This window comes from Ctenocephalides felis, unplaced genomic scaffold, assembly GCF_003426905.1.
Source record: "Ctenocephalides felis isolate EL2017-DRISC unplaced genomic scaffold, ASM342690v1 CF-g0.4_SCAFFOLD_03571, whole genome shotgun sequence".
NCBI classification, from domain to species: Eukaryota; Metazoa; Arthropoda; class Insecta; order Siphonaptera; family Pulicidae; genus Ctenocephalides; species Ctenocephalides felis.
In genome coordinates, this window is record NW_020539725.1 from 38,030,369 (window position 1) to 38,053,546 (window position 23,178).

Sequence of the window (23,178 nt, forward strand, 5' to 3'; positions counted from 1 at the left end):
GTTAATTGATTGACTAATATACTTGTTATGGAATAGTAGCAGGGTATTGACGAGCATTCTCGTCATGCTATTACATTTTTGACGCTGACTATGTAAATTGTAAGTTCATCGTCTCAAATTTAATTTTTTATTCAAAATAGCTTTAAATAGAAGAGTAGTACTTAACGTGGATGATATAGCATTTATTTTATACAACGATAATGTTAATCTGACTACTCTTATATACAAATTCCGGATTTCTTTGAGCACTGGCAATATAGTTGTAGCTTTTATAAAATAAGTAATTGTGACATTTTACTTGAATACATTTTACCTCGATTCTAGCAATACAAATTGTGCGCACAGTTCAATGAGAGCCACAGTTAACTGGTTTGTTGAAACAGTGTAAAATTTATATTTGCTTAAGACGTATTATAGTTGCATCTACGTTATTATATAAAATCCAATAACACAATGTTACAAGAAAATCACGAATTAATGGTATTTTAAGGTGATCTAGAATTGATATACTAAATGTGTTATGGATACTATGACTGTAGCTAAATGTTACTACTTTTGCAGGAGTGACACTGCTGTACTAGCCAGCAAGCCGCTCAAGTGTTTTTTTTCGCAACATATTGTAAGATTTTCCAATCATTATCAATAAAATTATGTTATAAAATTAATTACACTTTTGAAAACCTAAAAATTACAATAACAAATTAGAATTCGCAAAAAATCGAAAATGAACATTTTTATATATCTTTACGTTTTTCTGAATATTTTGGCATACCTTATAGAAAAAATTGATGTGTGTTTGTGTGTGCGGATACAAATTTTTGTCGACGATTTCGGGAATACGGATGAAGCGATTTGAATAATTCAAAAAACATTCGTTTCGTATTTTATAAGGAGACGTGCTGATTAGTTTTTGGCAAAGGCAGGTCTAGCCGTTCCGAAGATATGGGGCAAAAAGTGCAAGGTAACTCCGTTTTAAGAGAACGGAGTGTCCGATTTGAATAATTTAAAAAACATTTCACTTTTATTAACAAATAAAGAACTGATCAAATTTTCATGAAGGCAGGTCTAGCGGTTTCGGAGATCTTGTAGAAAAAGTAAAAAAAATGCCATTTGGTGTTAAAAAATGATCATTAGACATATGCACATCAAATTATCGGATATTTTAGAGATTTTAACAAGTATAAATTTTGTTTACATTCCCATGGGTTCCGTACCAATGTTTATCCGTTAGACTGCGACGCGGCGCTTACGCGCTTCGATATTTCGTCTCTATGCAGTTAAAGCAGTACGATTGCTTTGAAAAAAAGTTCAAAATTTGCAAAATATTTCAAAATAAAATATTCTTCAAAAAGTCTTTTTTTTCAAAAACAGTAAATTTTTGTCAAAAATTTGTAGTTTCACAAAAGTCTAATTTTTTCAGAGTAAATTTTTTTCAAAAATGTTAATCTTTTAAAAAAATATAATTTTTGGTACGGGAAGTTCCAGCAATTTGTTTAAGGCTCAATGCCATGCGCCCCACTAGTTAAAGCAATGATCGGCACACAAAGGTTGATAAATGGATGTCGCCTATAGGCGTGTATTAAAATTTTTCCTTTAAATTTTGATTATTCGTAATAGTTATAATGATCTATCTATATATCGATCTTGACTATGACGATGTACCCCACTAGATCGATTGTGTATCGGGCACGCTGTGGCATTTTACATTCTGTATGCGATGGCTTCGCGTACATCGCTTGTATACAATAATACGGGCTTGCATGCTGAGTTCAGTACAACGGAAACCGTCAGCACGTCAAGATTGGTCAGACAAAATCTTTTTTGTCTCCTTATAAAATCATTCAATCATGTGGTTATAGCACTTCGTAAAGATTAATTAATAATCCAGCCTATGGCGGTTACACAAAGTATACAAAAATCGTTCAGCGATTTTTATGCAAACAGCGATTGCGGGAAAGGTTAAACTTTATCTCGAAGGACTTTTATGCATTTCCGGCTTGGAAATTTAGGATAAATTGTGTGTGAATAATTAATATATTGTGTGCAGTGAGGACCTAATCAATTATTTATTTATTTATTTGCAATAGTGAATGCAGTGTTAATTTTAGTGCAAGCGCTCAGATTATTATGTGCGCTAGTTCAATTTTTGTGTGAATGAACGGCATCAGGATTATATTGAAAAGGTTTTGTGTCGCTCCTGGTGATGTGAGTATATTTTGAATCTTTTGAGAAAAATCAATACTTTTTAATTTATGATAAATTTATAATTTATTATTTCATTATATATCAATAAAATATTAAAATAATATATTAAAATTCTAATAAAATTAAACATGGGTAATAGTAAGACTTCTCTTATTAAGGCAGTGGTTTCTAGCGTCTTAATAGCGCGCCTTTCCGTTCTTATAAAAAAAGAGTTGAGCCTTTCTCAACAATTTCATAAATACTCAACTGGCATAATTTATCAACTTACAAAATTATATGCAATTTTATGTAAAAAAATACATAATTATTTTTTTTATATCATTTCAAAATTTTTGGTTTATTTTCCCAAATAGTATATCTTCTTAGGGCCATGTTGGATTTATCACGGCTATAACGATTAACGATATTGAACTAATTTTATTTTAATTTTTTTTTTGGTTTTTTTTTTGCTAAAATAAACTATCATTTACGTAGTTTTTCTTTTATCAGCAAATTGTATACATTTTTTAAAGCACCCACATATTTCAAGTATAACGTTGATTAGATAAAATGCTCTGTTGAACATGAATCTACATAATATGTAGTGAATATAGGCTAATTCAATACTTGTAAAACCACTTAACTTCTTGAATAATTACAAGTATTTATTAGAATCATAATATGAATTATAGATGTACTCTTAATTAATTGAAAATTGATTAATTCGGTCATATATATATATATATATAAATATAATATATATATATATATATATATATATTTGTGTGTGTGTTTTACATTAATATAAATTTATTCCACTAATAGATTCTAACATATTCATAATACGCATGTTCTAATTATACTTCTATGTCATCAATTGAATCAAACAATTGAAATACTAATTTTGATGTCTCCGATTTACGTCATTTGAATTTGAATTTAGCAAACAAGTTTCGCTAATTTCAATATTCATTAAAACCGGAGTTAACGGTTCCAACTTTTTATCCAACAAGTTTTGTGGTTAACTATTAATATTAGCATATTTCTTAGGATGAAGCGATAAACTCTGCTTTGGGTCAATTTTAGTGTTTTAATAGTTCAAAAATGTTCTTAGAATGATTTTTGGGCATTCTTTATTAGATAAAAGAAAAGATCTTTTGTATTTTAGAGTAACGGCGAAAAGTATTCTATTAAATGCAAAATATCAGAAGTATTAAAATCTGGGATTATTTGGCTTAGATCACCACAGATCTGATTTCTATGGATTTGACAATAGTTATCATGACTGACTAGCTACAGTTCGCTAAACATAATTGTTATTAAATTGAAATTACATTTCATCCACAAGTACAGGGCTTTAGGCCATAAAGTGGAAACATTCATTTCTGAAGAAAATTACGAAAAACATCGTTTCATTTTATTTATTGAAAATGATACCGCGTAGGCGGTCACCTTTGGCCTAGAATACAAAATGGAGTTCTTGACCATTGCTTCCACTTTAAATGACCCATCATGTACTTCAAAATTCAAATAACTCTCAATATTTTCATAAGCATCTATTTTGTATCTGAAACCACCAGTTTATTCTTTGCAATTTATCAGTCTTGGTCAATTTAAAAAAAATAAAGAACAATTAATAGCTCGAAGTACATCAATACTAATTAAGCAACAACCCATCGTACAGTAGTTGGTCTTATTGTTAGACAAAGCAATGGGTGTATCTCAACTTTAGCCAGCCTTTAATATCTATTGCTAAATATAAAAAACTTGCCTCCTCCGTCCATACAATGGTCTTCTTATTAGAATTCAGTAATATATATGAGACGTTTGATATACGAGAAAGTTCCATCGTCTTTGACAGTAATCAATGACGTCAATGCGAACGAACTATTGACAGTAACATATGGCTGTTTGCTAAATTACTTCGCGCTCGATGACCGTGAAATGCGTTAGTCATCTCAAACAATTTAAATTCGACCGACTGATGAGCAAGTTTTGCATGAAAACATACTGTAATTATTTGGAAAATGATATCATAGTATAGCAATCTATGGTAATAATAATCAATCTTTATTAGCAGATGCATTAATCGAAATAAATAGCAAACATTGAAATTGCGGTTTAAAGAGAATATAAACATTTCTCTATGTAAAAATGATTAGTTGTACAAACACCAGATTATGCATATCTTTAAATGTTTCCTGTGAGTATTGTAGCAAATTACTGCGTTTTATATAATTACCAGTTGCGGTGGAGATAGTGAAAATTATAAACTCGTGACAATAAGTTTCGTTAGGCAGAATATTGATAAAATTACTGTTTCTAGTATTCTCTTCTCTACAAGCCTGCAATGTAATCAATCAAGATTAACCAAATATATAATTGGATTTCTTGTTTATCCATAATTGCCAAATTTGGGTATTAACTATTTAACCCTCTTCTTACCAGCGTTGTCTAAAGGCGACATCCACATAGCTACCTATAGACATCCCTTGGTTCGACACTTTTCTCAAGATTTTTCACTCTGAATTAATTCTTTGGGAATTATAGTTTGTTCTTGTAATCCAGTCATTATAGTAAGTTCATCTCGAAATTGGAGATACCCAGCTGTAAGGGGGCGTCCATTAATCACGTGAGCGAGTTTTTAATGATTTTTGGACCACACCTTTCCCTTGGTGATTCATGGTGATATTCAAAATGACCCCACCCCCTACCAACCAAACATCGCGAATATTTTTAGACATGTGACAAATCTGTAATATTTTTAATTTTTTTTTGAGAATGTTTGATTTTTTTCTTAAAAATCAGTTAAAACATAAATACACGTGATATCTTACTACACCCCTCCTTCCCCCACGATATATTTCGTGATTTTATTTGTCAAACCACCCTTCCACCTAAAAACCTCACGTGATTAATGGACGACCCCTAAGCCTGCAAATACTTGTATATTGGCATCTTAAAGTTGTCTCAAAACCTACATATGGTATTGACACCCTACCAAATGTATGTTTTGTGTCAACTTTAGGGTGTCAATATACAATCGAATTCCAAGATTCTTACTTAATTAAAGCTTAAATGACTGGACTATTGTAATTTTCAGGCCTTTCGAAAAGTAATTTCTGATTTTTAAATATATTTTTATTGGTGATTGCAAAACCTTCAAATATCTTGTGTCTGGTCTACAGTAATTACTAGACTGCTTGCTCTCCCGTACAGCAGTGTCGTCACTCTTGCTGAAAACACTGCCATAGCAAAATGACTAAGTACTAATCGGTGTCACCTATTAGGCAAGCTCCAAAATTTGTTTGGCAATAATATCGAAAGCTTTTTTGAATATAGGAATTAATCGTACATATTATTGCAATTAAATATTATTTATGAAAACAATCAATAGGCAATAAAATCGATATTCAAAGGATCAAACCATTTAACTTTTTTATTCATTATGAACATGCGGGCATATATGGATACTTCATATTTTCCACCTCATTAATACGAAATGTAAATATGTGATCCGTTTATAAATATATTTATAAATATATTTATATATGTTGACAGATTTCCATATTTTTTGTAGATTTAGCATTTTAAGCCGCGTCCATTGACGCACGAGCTGTTGTGAATGCGAACAATTGCGTCAACAGATTCTCTTCCGATTCACATTTGTAATCCGATGCTATATTTTATATAAAATATATAAAAATAAGAAAAAACTTCATGGGGTTTTGATAATTGTATCATTCAATTCCATTCTGAGCACTTACATTAAATTTTTCATCCATGATCATTTTTATCACTCTGCTCTGACTGCTGAGGAAGTTCTGATTACAGAATTGTCATACGATGGAGAAATTAAAATCCATTTCTAATACTTTTTTATGCAAGACCAAAATTTTCAGTTTGCACCCAGGTGAACGTGTAATGAATATATTATTATAATTATTATAATACTCTCGAATGCATAATTGAATTGCAATATTCTTGAATCTGTTACTCCTGAATAAAATATGTACTGTTATGACATACTCCAGCGTACATCGCGTTTCTCCTTGACTTGTAGCTTTTTACATGCAAAATAAACAACGGGAGGCATCATAAATATTTAAATTATATTTAAACTTTATTTGCGGAATTTTGTATTTGCTAGTTTTGCGCGAGCAAATGTAATCTCGCGCGAACATCTGCTTCAGTCAGTCGAGATAGAATTGGCATCTGATGTTTGGATATTTTATTGTATATATATTATCATGTAGATATTGTTGTATACTAAAACGTTATACACGAAAATACAAAATTTTCCATGCATTGAATATTCTTTAGTAACACTAACTTAGCATATTCCATTTTATAGATAGAAATCGATTTCAATTTTCAAATGCAACCAAATAAAATTGAGCAATTTTTTAAAACAAAAATAATATAACATGAATAATTACATTAGTATAATTTTTCATAGTATTAAAAAATGACTTTATTTTTCCCATTTAATATTTAGAAATATAACTTTCAAATCAAAGCAAATGAATTTAAAATATTTCATGTTCGTAATTAGAGAACTACAAGTATTCATATATTTTATTTACATTCACCGAGTAATAAAACAGCAATAAAATAACAATTTCATTTTTATGCATAATACCGTTTTCTCTGTTTGTTACGATATGAAACGCAAATTTCTATGGATAATTATACTAGAATTCGTTCAATATTTAACTATTATTCCGCAAAATTCAATACTTTTTTCAGTAAATTCAAGTTACAATTATATTCAACAATATTTTATTTACCAAATTGAACGTTTCCATGCTTGTTTCCTAATTTTAATTTAATTTCATAATTTCATCACACGATATTATTGAAACCAATCACATTTTTGCACATTTTGACGTTTTTGCAACCGAAATTTTTGGTAAAAACAATGTTGAGTAACTTTTATTGCATTACGTATAATCAAATTTGTTAATTAAATAAAACCCAATTATTCAATATTAAATACATTATGACTAGTATCATTGATGATGAATTACATCAAAATAATTGTGTAATTGTGTAATTACACTGTAATACAATCCCGAAATCAAGTAGTTTTAGCTATTCCTAATAAAGTATAAAAATTTTAGGTAGAATTTGCCTCTCATAATGTGCCTCTCATAATTCAGGTGAGAAATAACATTCTTTAATTTAATTGGCCTCAACTCAACGAGTTTAAAATATTAACTTATTCCTTATTTTTTTGCATACTTTATTATGTAAAAAATAAAGACATAGATACTTCAAGACAATACATACTTCATCTTAATTCAGTGGTTTCCAACCTTTCTTGCACGGCCCTCCTGCTATGATAAAAAAAAAAATGTTGCGCCTCTCTTTATTTTTTTCAACAGTTTAATTTTATAAATACTAAACTGATATTATCAGACTACAAATCAATACATAATATGCAATATTATGTACAAATATGCATACAAGCTATTTTAAAAAAAAATTAATATCGTTTCCACAATGTTAAATTATTAACGATAATAGTATTCTGAAAACTGATGTACGCGCTCCCCTTAGAGCAACCTGGCGCGCCTCACAGGTTGGAAACCGCTGTCTTAATCTATTAAAAGTTCTGCATAATTTTGGATTCTTTTTGCATCATATTCAATTGCAAGTATATTATATTAGTTTTAACATACTTTATATTTTAAGGCCTAATCAAATTTAATCTCCATATTATTTTTATCATCTTTATTATTTGGTGTTACAATTATCTTACACTGCCTTAACTCGATCCGTGGATCTTTGGTATACTAACACTGAGCTACGCCCGCCGCAAAGTAATTGAAATATCAAATTCCCAAATGAGTTATTCACATTTTAATTTGAAATACCTCTAATTATAAATGGAGGTCTCCAAAATGCGATCACTCCGGGCTTAAATAAATCGTTTAAATTCTTCCATCTAGTTCCATTCCGAGGTCCGACCTCGTGCCGTGTTACTTTCTAAGCACTGCTACTGCCGTCATTACATATTATACCAATATCTTTCTTTCTTCCATTGACGTCATTTGCTAGATAATCTATTTTGTTTATCTGACCAGGTATTGTAATTCTCAGCTCGTGCGTGACACGATTTCTCGTTCGCACATCCATCACAAATCACAATCTGGCCACAGAAGCGGTTTCTAGTTGAAAAAAGTTATGAAAAAGAATGCAAAAATAATCGCCATTCACTTTTATTAATTAGCATTTGAATTGCACAACAGATGGTTCAGTAGTCGAGTGTTATTCCATTCCATTACCTGTTTTTTATGGTTGATATATTTATATCAAAGGAGTTGTTACAAGATAGGCACTTTGTGAATAACCAGAATTGGATTAAATATATTTATCTAAATAATTCTTTAAATAGTTCATTTTATAATCTTCAAGGTCTTAAAACTATAATAAAACCAGCTGCTACATTTTGCCTTAAGGCAAGTTGTATTGAATTTCCGATGTGACTAAATCGATAAGGATTCTTTTTAGGATTGAGATCCATCAACTTTTAAAATTGTCACGATAAACTAGTGGAGCGCATGGCATCGTGCCTTAAGGAAAATTGCTGGAACTTTCCTTAAAAACGATTAACATTTTTGAAAAAAAATTACTTCGATGAAATTAGATTTTTGAGAAACTATAAATTTGACAAAAAATTACATTTTTTTGAAAAATGTTTTCTTTATTTTGACATATTTTGGAAATTCGGAACCCATAGGAATGTAAACAAAATTTATATTTATTGTTAAAATCTCTATAAAATATCTGATAATTTTATGTGCATATGTTTAATGATCATTTTTGACCGCCAAATGGCATTTTCTTTTTACTTTTTTCATTAGATCTCCGAAACCGCTAGACCTGCCTTCATGAAAATTTGATCAATTCTTCATCTTGTCAATACAAGTAAAATGTTTTTTGATTTATTAAAATCGGACGCTCCGTTTTCTTAAAAACTGGTTTTGGCACTTTATGCTCCGTATCTTCGGAACGGCTAGACCTGCCTCCGCCAAAAACTAATCAGCACGTCTCCTTATCAATACGAATCGAATGTTTTTTGAATTATTCAAATTGCTTCTCCGTGTTTCCGAAATCGACGAAAATTTGTATCCGCATACACATACATACATCCATTTTTTCTAAGGTGTGCCAAAATATTCAGAAACCTCTGAAACGTAAAGATATACAAACATTTTCATTTTTTTGCGATTACTATAACTTGCCCTACGGGAAGTTTATTAGTAATTCTACAATATTTAAGGCGTTCCTTAGGATCATCAGCATTAAATCGGCTCTAGATTTTTGGCAAAAACTTTAACTGCTATTTCTAAAGAAATGGTTCGGTCGATTCTCGAAAATCAATTCGACTCCTTACCGAGTTTCATCAAATGGCCTTAAAATTTTGAAATTGATGCAGCTGTTTTTGAGAACGTGGACTAAAGATGCTTTTACGAATGATTTTTCCCATTTTTGCGCCAAACGATTCGGAATGACTTGAAACATCGGTAAAACATAAAATTAGCAAATCTGGATTTCTGGAGAACAAAATTTCTTTCCGGAAGTTAATAACAGTAACACTTCATACAGGATATTCGCTAAAATAGAATATTACCAAATTTCATTTACTAATATTGTTATCTTTATATCAAAATAAACTTAAATTTTTCCCTAGACGTCAGAAATTCATAAATGCAAAATATTTCCATTGTAAAATGTTACATTTTGACGTTCTTATTCTAAATATACGTTTGGATTTAATTATTATGTATTTTAATTAATGCGTGCGCCTTCATTGCGAGGTTCAATAATCTTCGGATTTTCCAAACAAAGCCATCGAAAACAACAAAGTAAATTTAAACAAAATGCAAATAAATGCAGAATACCTCCATGTGTATCCATGAAAATGGGTTTTCAGCATTGTTATCGGCATATTTTTGAAAGTGAAATATTGTCATATGTACATGATGGATCATACATAAAATATTCATTAACCGTCACATCAATTTTGTGGCAACATATATTATAAATTGCTTCATCTTAAATTACATTTTTAAGATAAAACTAAATAAAAATTTGTTAATTTTTGTTCCAGGACCCTGAGCAAAGACCACTTGGAAAATACTGGACGAGTAGAAAACATTCTCATAGAAGCGATATGTCTCTCCTCAAATTTTTAGCCATCGTAAGTTTTATTTTATTTCTCATTGATGTTTAATATTATTTTTACACAAAATGAGTGGATGGTGTATAAGTATCTGGTATATTGAGTTCAATGGTTCGTTCTGTTTTGAAATGGAAATTTGAAATATCATTATTAAATCACTTCAAAGGAATGTTGATAACAAACATTGTTCTTGATATTGCCACTGACCTATCCAATAATGCATTTTTTCACTGGCTTATATATAACTAGTTAATGTAAACCTTTCTTAGAAATACATTTCCCGATTGCATTGTTTATCTTGTGAATATACAATTAGCGACCTTATCTCTATTTGAATTGTTAGCCATAATTAAGAACGGCGTTGGTATTTTTATACCTTGTCGTATAAAAAATGCGAGTACAAACAATTTATTTGTAATTTATAACCGCGGGACAATGGACCGATTTAAGATTTTAATATTTTTATGGCGTTGACGTAAATTTTTTATTTGGTATTCGAATTTAATGGAATTTTTTTTAAATTTTAATTCACAAATATCGTAAACTTATTAGTACATTCAAGCAGTATTCTTGTCTACGTTGAGTTGCTATCGTGGTTTTAGTTACAGGAAATATAGTTAAAGCAATTATTCTTTGGTGAAAATTATATTATTGGAAATATGGTAAATACTAAGTTAATTATACAGTGCAGTGTTTTCCTATTTTTACGAAAATTATTCAAATAATCTTCAAAATTTATAAAGTGTTAACTTTTGTAATATTCTTCAAAAATAAGATCAACATTAGAATTTTTTTCAATCTGCAAGATTATACTTTTGTTTTTTTTTATCGCGTTATGAAAGAATGTAACAGTTTAAATCGCTTTAAGAAAATTTGTGATCTATGATGTATTATTTCATACATTCAGATCTCTTTAGGCAATTTTCATTAAAAATCTGTTTATTTAATCGACTACGTATTACTCACTGGAATGATCCTGATATATACATTTATTTAATTTTTGTATTTCTTCTAAAATACATTTTGGATTTTTATTTTTTTATATTTTAATATTAAATTGTAGCTTATAGAATTATATGTATGTTGATTCATTAAGATTAAAAAAAAATAATCTTCTGTAAATTACATTAAAAGCATAAATATTTCAAAATTCGATACATCCAGTTTAAGCATATGATACAAAAAAAGTAAAAACATTTTAGTAGCAAAATATAAATTTGTCACATCCTGACAAAAATAATTCTTCAGATAGATTCGAAACATGACTCTTTTACTCGAGGAATTTTAGAATTTAATTGGAATTCACATTGTTCGACAATTTAAATATACGTGAATGATTTAAATATTCAAAAATCAAACGAGCAAATTTTTTGAATCTTAAAATAAAGAATTTTTGGGCACAGTCGGTACTTTGTACTCATATTTTGCCATATATTATTTCAAACATATACGACTGCTGAAGACTTATGAGAAAAATCGTGCAATAATGTGACGGTCACGGTAATAAACCTAATGAGACATTTATTTTATTGCTTGTTTTATCGTTGGAACAAAATAATAAAGAATGTATGCAATTACTTCAACAATTGAAAATAAGAGAAAAGTCTGGTTATCAGAAAATTCGAAACCTTATCAGTGCATTGTGTTTTGCACCGATAATTGCGCACAGGTGTATGAGAAACTTATATGAGCAGACTCAGTATCGTTTTATTATTAGATTTCAAGTGGTGTTTCCTCTTATACTAAATAACAGTGTTTATTATTAAATATAAATAATTAAAATATGGGACTAGGCAGTTTACACTACCTCATGTGAGATAGAAAATATCTTCAATCGATATAATTCCCTATAATTTTACAAACATTGTGTATTGTTACACCTTTCATACAACTGTACTTGAGTAAGTACGATTCATTTTTAATGAAGCTTTCATGACATCACTTCTTTTCAATTAAATTGCATCAATGAACTCTACATCATATTTTTTTAATGAAGTAGTTTTACTGAAAAGGGACCTTTATCAAATTTGTGTACATACAATTTAAATTTCATTTGACGAAAAATTTTTGGAGATCTTTTTGGAGATTTTATACGCATTCATGATTTTATCCGACTCTTACGGAAAGTGAGTCTAAACATTAAACCCATACATAATTTATTACTTTTTTATTACCTTTTATGTAAATACGAACACCGATAATTTTAATCTTACGTTATCTCTAATAATACTTGTACTAAAAATATCGATTGGCAATCCATGATAATAAATTGATAAATATATTTACACGAGATAAATAAAAATTCAACAGATAACTCAAGTAAATATTGAACCAATGAGTTTCGGGTATTTGCCCATAAATTAAATATAGAAAAAGTTGGGCTTATTAATAATAAATATTGTTTACCATTGAAACTTTGTATTGAGCAATAATAGTACGATAGTTAGAATAAGTTTCATTGTCTAAATTGCCTGATTAATTGTTCTTTTTCCTCCTCAGAATGCTTTAGAATTGAGCGCTCCAGCTAGTCCGGCACTTTTGCAAACGCGCACCGGTGCCAACTCTTCGGCGGCTTCTATCGTAGTTACTCACCATCCGCAAGTAGCCATGGCCGTGGCGACCAGGGAAAACCTAACTTCGCCTCAAATAAATAATAATACAACTGCCAATGTCAACGGTAACACCGTTAGCAACGGAACCATGCAGGTTAACAATGTAACATCTCCTAATGGTGAATGGATCCAATTGTCTGGACATCCTGCTAGCATTGCACCTTCTGCACCAGGTAAAAATAAAAAAAAAAATAACTTTTTCATCTTGGTTATTTTATATTAACGATTTTTATTTGATCATTAGAATTTTGTTTTATATTTAAAGTTGTATTAAGTTATGCTTCTGCCAATCAATTTTCTAATAAGTATATTTCTAATTTTAGGAGCTGTTTGTAAGCGACTCTCCCGTGCTGAAGGAGATCACGAAGCCCGCGCTTACCGTGAATTGGCCGCCGATCCCTTAGCATCGCGATTAGCTCCAGCCTATTTGGGCGAATTCTCCTCCGCGTCCAATTCCGAAGACCGTTACATTGAATTGGAAGATCTTCTCCATGGATTCCGAGATCCTCATGTAATGGATATTAAGATCGGACGACGAACATTTTTGGAAAGTGAGGTCGGAAACTCGGAAGCGCGGAAAGATCTTTTCAGGAAAATGGTCGAGGTTGATCCTGAGGCACCAACGGCCGAGGAAAAGGCAGCGGGGGCAGTTACCAAAATGAGATATATGACGTTTAGGGAGCAGTTGAGCAGCTCGCAAAGCAAGGTAAATACAAAAATCAACTTTTGTAAAATAAGCGTTATTTTTTTCTGTAATTGTTTTTTATTAATTTATATATTTTTATTACAGGGATTTCGTATCGAAGCTCTGAAAGTGCGCGGATCAGCACCTCTAAGCGATTTGAAACGAGTGCGCTCTCATAGTGATGTTGCACGAACTGTTTCCTTATTCCTAGGAGGGGGCGGTCGTGCCAAGCGATCTGATGTTGCTTCTAAACTCCTTAAGAGACTTCGTGAAATGAGAGATTTAGCTGAGAGATCCGAATTTTTTGCCACACACGAAGTTGTAGGTAGTAGTGTGTTTGTAGCTTTTGACGATACCAAGGTTGGTGCCTGGTTGATAGATTTTGCAAAAGCTAGAAGACTACCGGAAGGTGTAAGAGTAGATCATAGATCACCGTGGACGCCTGGAAATCATGAAGAGGGCTTCTTGCATGGCATGGATCAACTAATTGAGGTGAGTTGAATAACTAAGATTTTATTTCATATCGAATACATATGAGTAAATTGAATACGTTTTCCAAAATGTTATCGTTTTGTTACTTTGATAATTTTTTTAAACATTGTAATCTCCTTTTCTGTATTTTTTAACAGAATATTTTCATTTATCACAAAACTTTTTTACTAGTAGTTGATGTATTGTATATATTTGTATAAAACCATTTAAATTATTTTTCATTCCTTTTCCAGGTTATTGAAGAAGTCCACCAATCAATGACATGTCCATCGATCAAAAATTGTTCATCTCGCTCTGCAACACTTGTATCATGAGCAATTAAGATGGATGAATAATAAATACTCAATTGCATGTTACTTGAACATTATCTAACCGTGAGGTGCTTCTGCGAATAAATGATAGTACAAAACAGTTTTGTGGATTTGACATCAATGCGTTTTCATAGAAATATGAATCCGTGTTTACTAGTGACGGTTTATAACTTTTATAAAGTTGTAATATTATTACAAATTTGCGTTTTATGGACAAATGTGGTTAAAACAAAATTGTGTTTATATAAGAATTATGAATTTGGAAAGTATTTTCCAATATATACTTTTATTATTATTACATTAAATATGTAATCTTGATAATACTGTTTGTTTCTTATAATTTATTATAAGAAACATGCGGTAAAATTAATTTTCAGTATATAAAATTAAAGCAACACGTTCAAGTGTTGTCATAATTATTTATAATATTTATTACTCAAAATACCAATTTCTATGTTTCGAATAAGATTTTTGTTGTAAACACAGTTGTTCTGACTTAGGTATGTGAGCATTGCTCCAATCATGCATTTCTTTAAACTTAAGTTTGTTTCTGGAAAAACAATTAGATATTTAAGTCATGACTGTGATATGTAATGTAACTTATGAATTAAGTGCATTGATTACAAACAAACCGTTATTTTAGTTCAGAGTTTTCATGCAATAGATCAGCAGGGCTAATGATTTAAATTCGAATTTACCAAAGTTAAAAATTCCTACATTTCAGTATTTATAAATTTAATTTAGATTTATTAGTAGTAAATTAATAACCAGTGTGTTAATTATATTGAATTAAATTTTATTACATAATACAATGATTTTAATATGATTATATATTAAAAAGAGCTTGAAAGAATGCTTTCTGCATCAAAATTAAATTAGCAATCATTAAATAAGTAATTTGGTTGTAAAATGTACTTATGTGTATTTATTTTATATTTATAATATAAATCATGCTTTATAATCCCATTATTTTATTTGAATATATACCTATGATAAATCTTTTTTTTCAGGTTCAATTTTTTTTAAACAAAATTTAAAATATATTTTTGATAGCTGCTCAAGACACAAATTAACTTGTAATATCAAAATAGTGTCTAAAAAGTGTATATAAACTATAAACTATTTTGTACATTAAAAAACATGAATAATTAAAAGTTACTGTGATTATTAAGAATATAATAAATAAGTTAAAATCATGGATGGTAGTCCATGGATTCAACTCGATATTTATTATATTCAAATTGAGTAAAATGTGTTTATAAAAATCATCAAAATTATTTGCATAACTGAGGATTTAAAGCTATAGCTGCAAAGCTGCAAAATGTCTGAAAGCTTTTGGAACCATTACAAAATAATAGTTGCATTATCATACGCTCTGCGTGTAGATGTATGTTTTATGGTTTATTAAATTTCATTGATATTAAATGTCAACGAATCAAACAGTTATGTTTTAGAGAGTATAGAATATTTATTTCATAGTTCCTGAATAACACACATTTATAAAAGTATAAATATCATTGCTCGCTTGTTCAAGTCACAAATAAAAAGCTAAATCACATTTTTATACAAGAAGATTTGAATATACGTGGAGTTGTATAAAGCAGTTTTATATTAATATATCAATATGCTATTCTATAAATACTTTATATAAAATGGTCTTTTGTGATGGAGATATTAAGGTGCAAATTCATCGTCTTCCCCACCTGGAGTGTAGGATTTTTTGTCATCTTTAAAAACGTTGTCAATGGATCCATTATTCATTCGTTCCAGGAATGATGAGAGTAACTTCTTATTTAACTTATCTGTTAGTGTTCGATCAACCTCTGGTGGAACATCTTTCTCAGTAACTTTAGATTTTACTTCTTCAGTTTGCTTAGGATTGTCTGTCATGTTGTCAATAATTTGTATTCACAAAACAATAATGTTATTAAATTCCTTGCTTCGTTTTGTTTATTTTTTACACTAGATATTTGGACGTGTTTTTAGGTTTTATAATGGTTTTGGGAGTAAACAAGTACAAACAATTGTTTGACTTAAGACGTCAAAAATTGACATTCAAGAATTTCCTCAAACAATGGTGACATTATAGATTAGTACGAGAGGCAGCGACTACAATAGGAAGCAACACTAAAAACTTTTGGATGGTTGATTTATACGTTATTTTAACAAGTATTTTAAATCATTTTAGCTCATTCTGAAAAAGTTATGATAAATTGAGGTATATAAATTTATGATAAATGACATGTGTATCTGTTTCTACTGTAACGAGTCTTTTAATACGAGTCTAAAATACATATAAACATACATACACACATGTTTATTTATCTATGCATACACACTTCTTTTATCTATGCATATAAATATATATATATATAACAAATCTAATATAAATATAAATAAACATAAATAACGAGTCTAAATATAATAACCTAAATAACAAATTTAATTATAATAACATAACGAGTCCAAATATAAATACATATATACATACATACACTCTTTTAGAATAAAGAGTATGTATTTTGATTATATATATATATATATATATATATATATGCGTGATGTGTGTGTAATATATTTAAATAATTTTATACGTATGTTTAATTTAGTTTTCTTTTTTTTCTATTATATTTAGCTACAGAAACATGAATGTAATCATATACATATATCAATAATACATTTTTGTTTATTTTAATAGTAATATACTAGAAGTTAACTTACAAAGTTTGAAAACCTGTACTTTTTGCATGGTGACAAATATATGTATTTATATTTATTTTCAACTGTCAAATCTATGACAGAGAAATTCAAACCAAATTATTTAAACGTGATTCTGATAGTTGCTTAAAATTTCGTTATATAAGAGTGAATCTTTTATTAGAGCATGACAGTGCGACAATTTTAAATTAGCCGCGTACATCTACGAGTGAAATATGTCGCAGCCGCCTTGCCTATTGAGCTCAAGAGACTGGAGTGAACAACGTCACAAGCGTTGTGAAGTCCTCACCCTGCCATCACGTGGTCTCTGAGTGCTATCAACGTCTGAACTGTCAACCTTGATTACAGGCAGATTTGTCAAAAATATGTGAAATGAAAGTGAATTTTATTTAAATATTCGCATCCAAAGTATAACAATATAATAAATAATTGAAAAAATATTGTTATATTTTGCATAGTATTTATTATATGCATTGGTTTTATTGACATGGTTGTAAAAGCAGCGATAGAATTTCTTAGGTAAATCAAAGAAGATAAATGGAAATATTTATCTATTTGTGATGTGGAATGCTATGGGCTTGAGAAAACAATCAAATTGTTATTGTGTCAAGAACTGTTTATTATACCCATATATATTTTGTGTGTTTGGGTGTTTACTATAATCCAACAATAATAAAAGTTTGATACATTTTTATTAATTTGTAGTAACGATTAATTTTAGAAGATCAGTGCTTACATGCACATGGCATATATAATATTCTATTAGATTGAAGATTTAGTTTATTATTGTTGAATAATAGCATTTGAACCAATTTCATATAAAATCTACCTTTTATCACCCATCTAAATTTTGGGATTAATAAATAGTTTAGATTATGTTTTGTTCACATTTGTAAATGCTTCAACTTTTTAGCATTGTGACTTTTTGTTGCTGTTTTTAAACATCTTCGACAATATAAATATCAAATTGAATTATAAAGTTATAAGTAACATGCATTTAAGACACATTTTTTTTTTAGATCTTTACTATAGTATATATCTTATTTATTATTTACTATAATGTATATCTTTTTACTGTTTTGTAGGAAAGCTGATGTTATAAAGGAACAACTAACAAAATTTGAGCCTAAAGATTTTGCAACTTTGAATGTTATTGCTTTGCTAAAAGAGCTTCAGCATATTTATCGTCATATATTCGTTATTGACATTAACTATGCACTCACTAATAAAATTGATCAAGATTTATGGAATATTGGGTTCAAACTTTGTATTTCATCTTTGCAAGATCTGATAAAAAATAAGGAGGTTTGTTTAAAATAATTTCGAATTATACACTATAATAGATTAATGAATTATATAGTTTTAACAAAAAAATGTCATATTTTTGAAAATTTATGGTTTAATTTAAGTACAATGTCACACAAAAGTCTGAGTTTTCTGCTGTATTATCGTGGTATTTATCTGGTGCATCAGGATTTTACATAAATTTACTGAATTCTACTTGGGGTGCTCATAAAGATGTGTTGCAAATCAGGTATTAGTTAAGAATTATATATAATTTTTTTTTAAATATATATAAAAGTAAGTTATTATAGTGTGGATTGTTATTATTGCTTTTATTCCAGTACGGATTTGAGCTTTGTAGGACAATACTGCCTTGTTCATCTTGGAGATCTGGCTAGATATCAAGGACATAAAGAACAGGCGCAAAATTTTTATGAGTATGTATTGATTGAAAAACTTTATTAAAACACTGTTTGAAATTTGCTTTATCAAGATTTACATTTGTTTTTTTTTTTTAAGGCAAGCAATCAAAGTAGCACCAGCTTTTGGTCATGCATACAACCAATTAGCTCTTTTGGAACCCAAATCATCTTCAATGGATGCGCTTAAGATTTGCTCTTTGTATTGTCGAGCAAATTCATGTGTGCAATCTTTTATGCCGGCGCATAATAATTTGATGAGATTATTGGAAGAACATAAAACATTGTAAGTTGTTACTATATTCAGTATTATTATTATATTAGTTACACATATTTTGTTTTAGTATTGAATAATAGTTTAGTAGTGTTTGTGATTACTCACAATAAAAAAATCTAATTAATTCAGTTATTCAATAATAACATACTATATTACTGATTTTGTAAACAATTTACATCTATTTAGTATATAAAATACAATACATATAAATTACAAGTATAATATTATTATAGATATTATTCCATGAAATTCATTTAGTAGCAATGTTTTTTTATCTAAGACTTCTTGTTCTTTTTTATTATAGTGAATGCAGCAAAATTTCTACTCTAGAAGACTATATAAGCGCTTTTTTAAAACAGATGTATTATGTTTTGAATAATTCAATTTATGACATGAAAATTGAATGCCCTGTAACGAATCAACTGAATAATAAAAAGTGTATTGAGGTATGTGTTATTTGTACTCAACTAATTTATATCTATAATTTTAAAAAAATTAAAAAATATTGATATTTGTAAGCAAGCTCAAAATAACATTAATTAGTTATGTAAGTATTATTTATTTCTTTAAGGCGTTCATACTTGTTACATATTCCTATTCAAAAATTATTGATGCAGTATGCAAGGAATCAGAATTATCAAAAGATGAGGAAATTTTGAAACAAATTATTCTAACACACTACATACATTTATTTTATCTGTTGGAAAAAACTGATGAATCGTATAAAACAGGTACATTAATCATACTTATTTACTGAGAATAATATATATTAATTATCGATAATAATGATAATTAATTTCTTCAATATGCTAAATTATTCTCATTGCAGCTTACTTGTTTCTGTCATGGATTATGAGGAAAGAGCATCTGATTGGTGAAACTATTTTTAAAAAATCATTTAAAATGTTGGAAAATCATTTTATATCATTAACAAGCAATGTAATTGAAAGTGATTCTGGAATAGGTAATTAAAGCTATAATAAGCATAATATTTAATCGATTGTGGTTTCAGTAATATTATTGCATTGCAGATGATAGTGATGGTATACTTGATGAAGAATTGGAATTGACAAATTATATACCCTTTGGTTTGACTCAAAATAAAGAAATTTTGTCAGATTTTACTCAAGATGAGGTTTGCGGTGAAAGAGTCTTGAAATGGACTAAGCTTATATTGGATAAAATTTCAAAAAGGTAAAATAACATTTTATTACTATCAAATTACTATTTATAAAATTTTATAAATTAATTTAATTACTATTATTGCAGTGCTGATGTATTTGAAAATACTTCAAATGCAACAAATAATGATGAAAAGGCTGCTATAGTGAGAATGATTCAACCGGGCTCTGCTAAATCTAAACCAAAAAGAGCTAGAACTAATGTTGCATTGCAAACAATTCTTCAAATGAAACATAACTTAGACTTGAAAGAAGAATACGATTCAAACAATGAACGAGAAGACAAGGCTATGAAGTCTTTGTATAGCCTTCCAATAGAATCACCTACGGTTTTATCTACAGATTGGATAGATGAAAACAGTAAAAGTATGCAAGATATTGATTTAAATCAATCAACATCAATTTATAGCAATTTTAGCTTTCTTGAGGAAAACGGTTTAAATTATACATCTCTCTTATCTGGTATGAATGGCACTTCAAGTCTGTGGGGTAATGGTGGCGGATATTCACTATTTAGTGGTCATTCGCCATTGGCAAAATTGTTAGAGGATCAAAAGACAAAATATGATACCAATGTCATAAAATAGGATCTATATTGGAATATTCTGGTTGGAACATGAAGTTGTAGAATTGCTTGCAGCAGGTCTTGAGAGTCCTATTAAGCAGCTATAAGATGACAATGGTGAAAGTAAGCATTTTTTAAAGAAAATCGTCGTTATAGACCACAAGTTATTAGTAATGAATCGCAAGGATTTGATATTATAAAATATAAAAGTAAAGGAAATAGTATAATTTTATATTTTATAAATTCATTAATTGCATTTGTTAAAAGGTATAGTTGCAAATGCTATAAAGGTTAGAAAAAATTAAATCATAATTGTATAAACTATGAAAATAAGCTGGGATTGCCTACTCATCTTTTGGTAGAAGAAGTTCAAGTACAGTATAATTAAATTTGTTTAGTTAATAAAAATTTGTTGTTTTATAAAATTTAGTAAATTGTGAAAAAATTGTAAAAATTTGGTTTAAATTTTGTATCATTGCTGCTAATTTATTTGATTAAATTATGCAAATGATATATATCTTTTAATATTATTAGTGCTGTGTGTGATGCAACATCAGATTTATAACTATACTCTAACCAAAATTAACTTCATATTATTATTCAATATTTAGTACATATATTTATATGAATCTTGAATGCAATTATAAATAATAATTTTGTGGTTGCATTCTGAACAGGAAAATATTATATTCTTGACAGAAGTATATTATTATTTTTATTATAGCTTTTATGTATTTTCATAAACGAATAAACCATTTAACTCAGTAAATTGTTTTAATATAATAAGAATGTTATCTGACACAGCATGGTAAATATTTTGTATTTATGCATGACTTTTGACATATTGATAATTTTAATTTGGTTTTATTTTTTATTGAATCTTTTGTTGTAATTGTTGAGACTGTTGAGGCAGCTCTCTGTTACCATATGAATTTTTCAATAAGACCTTCGACATAATGCTATTAAATGATCATATTTGGTATTCTAATAATCTCAGGCATCATGTATAAAATTTCTATATATTGCGTATTAATAATTAAGAAAAAATAGAGTAGGAGTAAGTTTTAAGGCTAAACGCTTAAGTAATATAAACTTCTCGGCATGTGTCAAGAAATGGTAAATCAACATAATAATTCATAAGTTGTTTATAAAAAAGTTTATAAACATACTGAGTTTCTGTAGGGCCTTATAATGTTAGAAACAAATACAGATTATTCAATTTTGTACATATTTTCTAGAAACGCAGTTTTAATTGCGAAAAAATAGCCCGGCCAAATTGACTAAAAATCAATCAATTTTGAATTTTCAAAAGCGGTTCAGAATTTTTGCCTAAAACGTAGACGAAAATTTTTGCATTTTTCCGTTATTTATAAAGAAAGGGCTTATCGTTACGCAAATCTAATCAATACGAATCCTCATTGAGTTACATAAAATGGCTTTAAAATTATTGAAATAGGTTCAGCCGTTTTTTAAAAAAACGTCGACGAAATGTCAAATTTCGGCTCATACAAAGCATAGCCCTTTTGTATTTCATTTTAATCGATTCGAATCGCTTGAAACATCGAGAAAGGATAAAATTAAAAAAAAACTAGTGGGGTGGGTGGCATCGTGCCTTAAGGCAAATTGCTGGAACTTCCCGTATCGTAACGAAATGTTCGAGGAATACTGAATGTTTTCAAATAGATTATTATAAATATTGTAACATTGTCTAAAATTTATAAGAATTATATAAACTAAATTGCAAAGTTGAAATTATTTGTTTAAAGTATATTAGAACTATAGTCAGAATTAAAAATAAAATCTGAATCAAAAAAAATGGAACAAAATTTTTTTTCCAAAATCAATTATTTTGTTAGGACAAGCAGAAAGTTCTTTGAATCATTCAAATTGGACGCTTAGTTTTCTCAAAAACTGTCATTTTTTACATATTTAGCTCCGTATCTTCGAAATGGCTGGGCCTGCCTTTGCCAAAAACTAATAAACACTTCTCCCAATCATTACTAATTGAATGTTTTTTAGATCATTCAAATCGGATACTCCGTTCTCTCAAAAAGTCGATTTTTATTTTCTGCACTCTTTGCTCCGTATCCTCGAAACGGCTGGACCTGCCTTTGCCAAAAACTAATCAGCTCTTTTCCCTATCGATAGGAATCAAATGCTTTTTGAACCATTCAAATCGGTTGTTTCGTTCGCCCGGAAACGTGACTGGAAATTTGTATCCATACATACATACACACACACACACATCCATTTTTCTTA

At 29.0% G+C, this 23,178-nt stretch overlaps 2 protein-coding genes across 2 annotated transcripts; both read left to right on the plus strand.

Annotated features, from left to right (window-relative positions):
* Nucleotides 1-1,891: 1,891 nt before the first annotated feature.
* Nucleotides 1,892-14,710, plus strand: LOC113384770 (inositol-trisphosphate 3-kinase homolog). The gene is made up of 7 exons (XM_026622529.1): nucleotides 1,892-2,205; nucleotides 10,304-10,393; nucleotides 12,875-12,924; nucleotides 13,102-13,160; nucleotides 13,311-13,693; nucleotides 13,778-14,164; nucleotides 14,398-14,710. The coding sequence occupies exons 1-7, from the start codon at nucleotides 2,155-2,157 to the stop codon at nucleotides 14,476-14,478; spliced, it is 1,101 nt and encodes a 366-aa protein (XP_026478314.1). The 5' UTR covers nucleotides 1,892-2,154; the 3' UTR covers nucleotides 14,479-14,710.
* Nucleotides 14,711-17,668: 2,958 nt separating this feature from the next.
* Nucleotides 17,669-21,133, plus strand: LOC113386010. The gene is made up of 10 exons (XM_026623824.1): nucleotides 17,669-17,712; nucleotides 18,279-18,498; nucleotides 18,603-18,727; nucleotides 18,819-18,914; nucleotides 18,997-19,182; nucleotides 19,478-19,619; nucleotides 19,745-19,904; nucleotides 20,003-20,137; nucleotides 20,205-20,367; nucleotides 20,443-21,133. The coding sequence occupies exons 1-10, from the start codon at nucleotides 17,681-17,683 to the stop codon at nucleotides 20,939-20,941; spliced, it is 1,758 nt and encodes a 585-aa protein (XP_026479609.1). The 5' UTR covers nucleotides 17,669-17,680; the 3' UTR covers nucleotides 20,942-21,133.
* The last annotated feature ends 2,045 nt before the right edge of the window (nucleotides 21,134-23,178 follow it).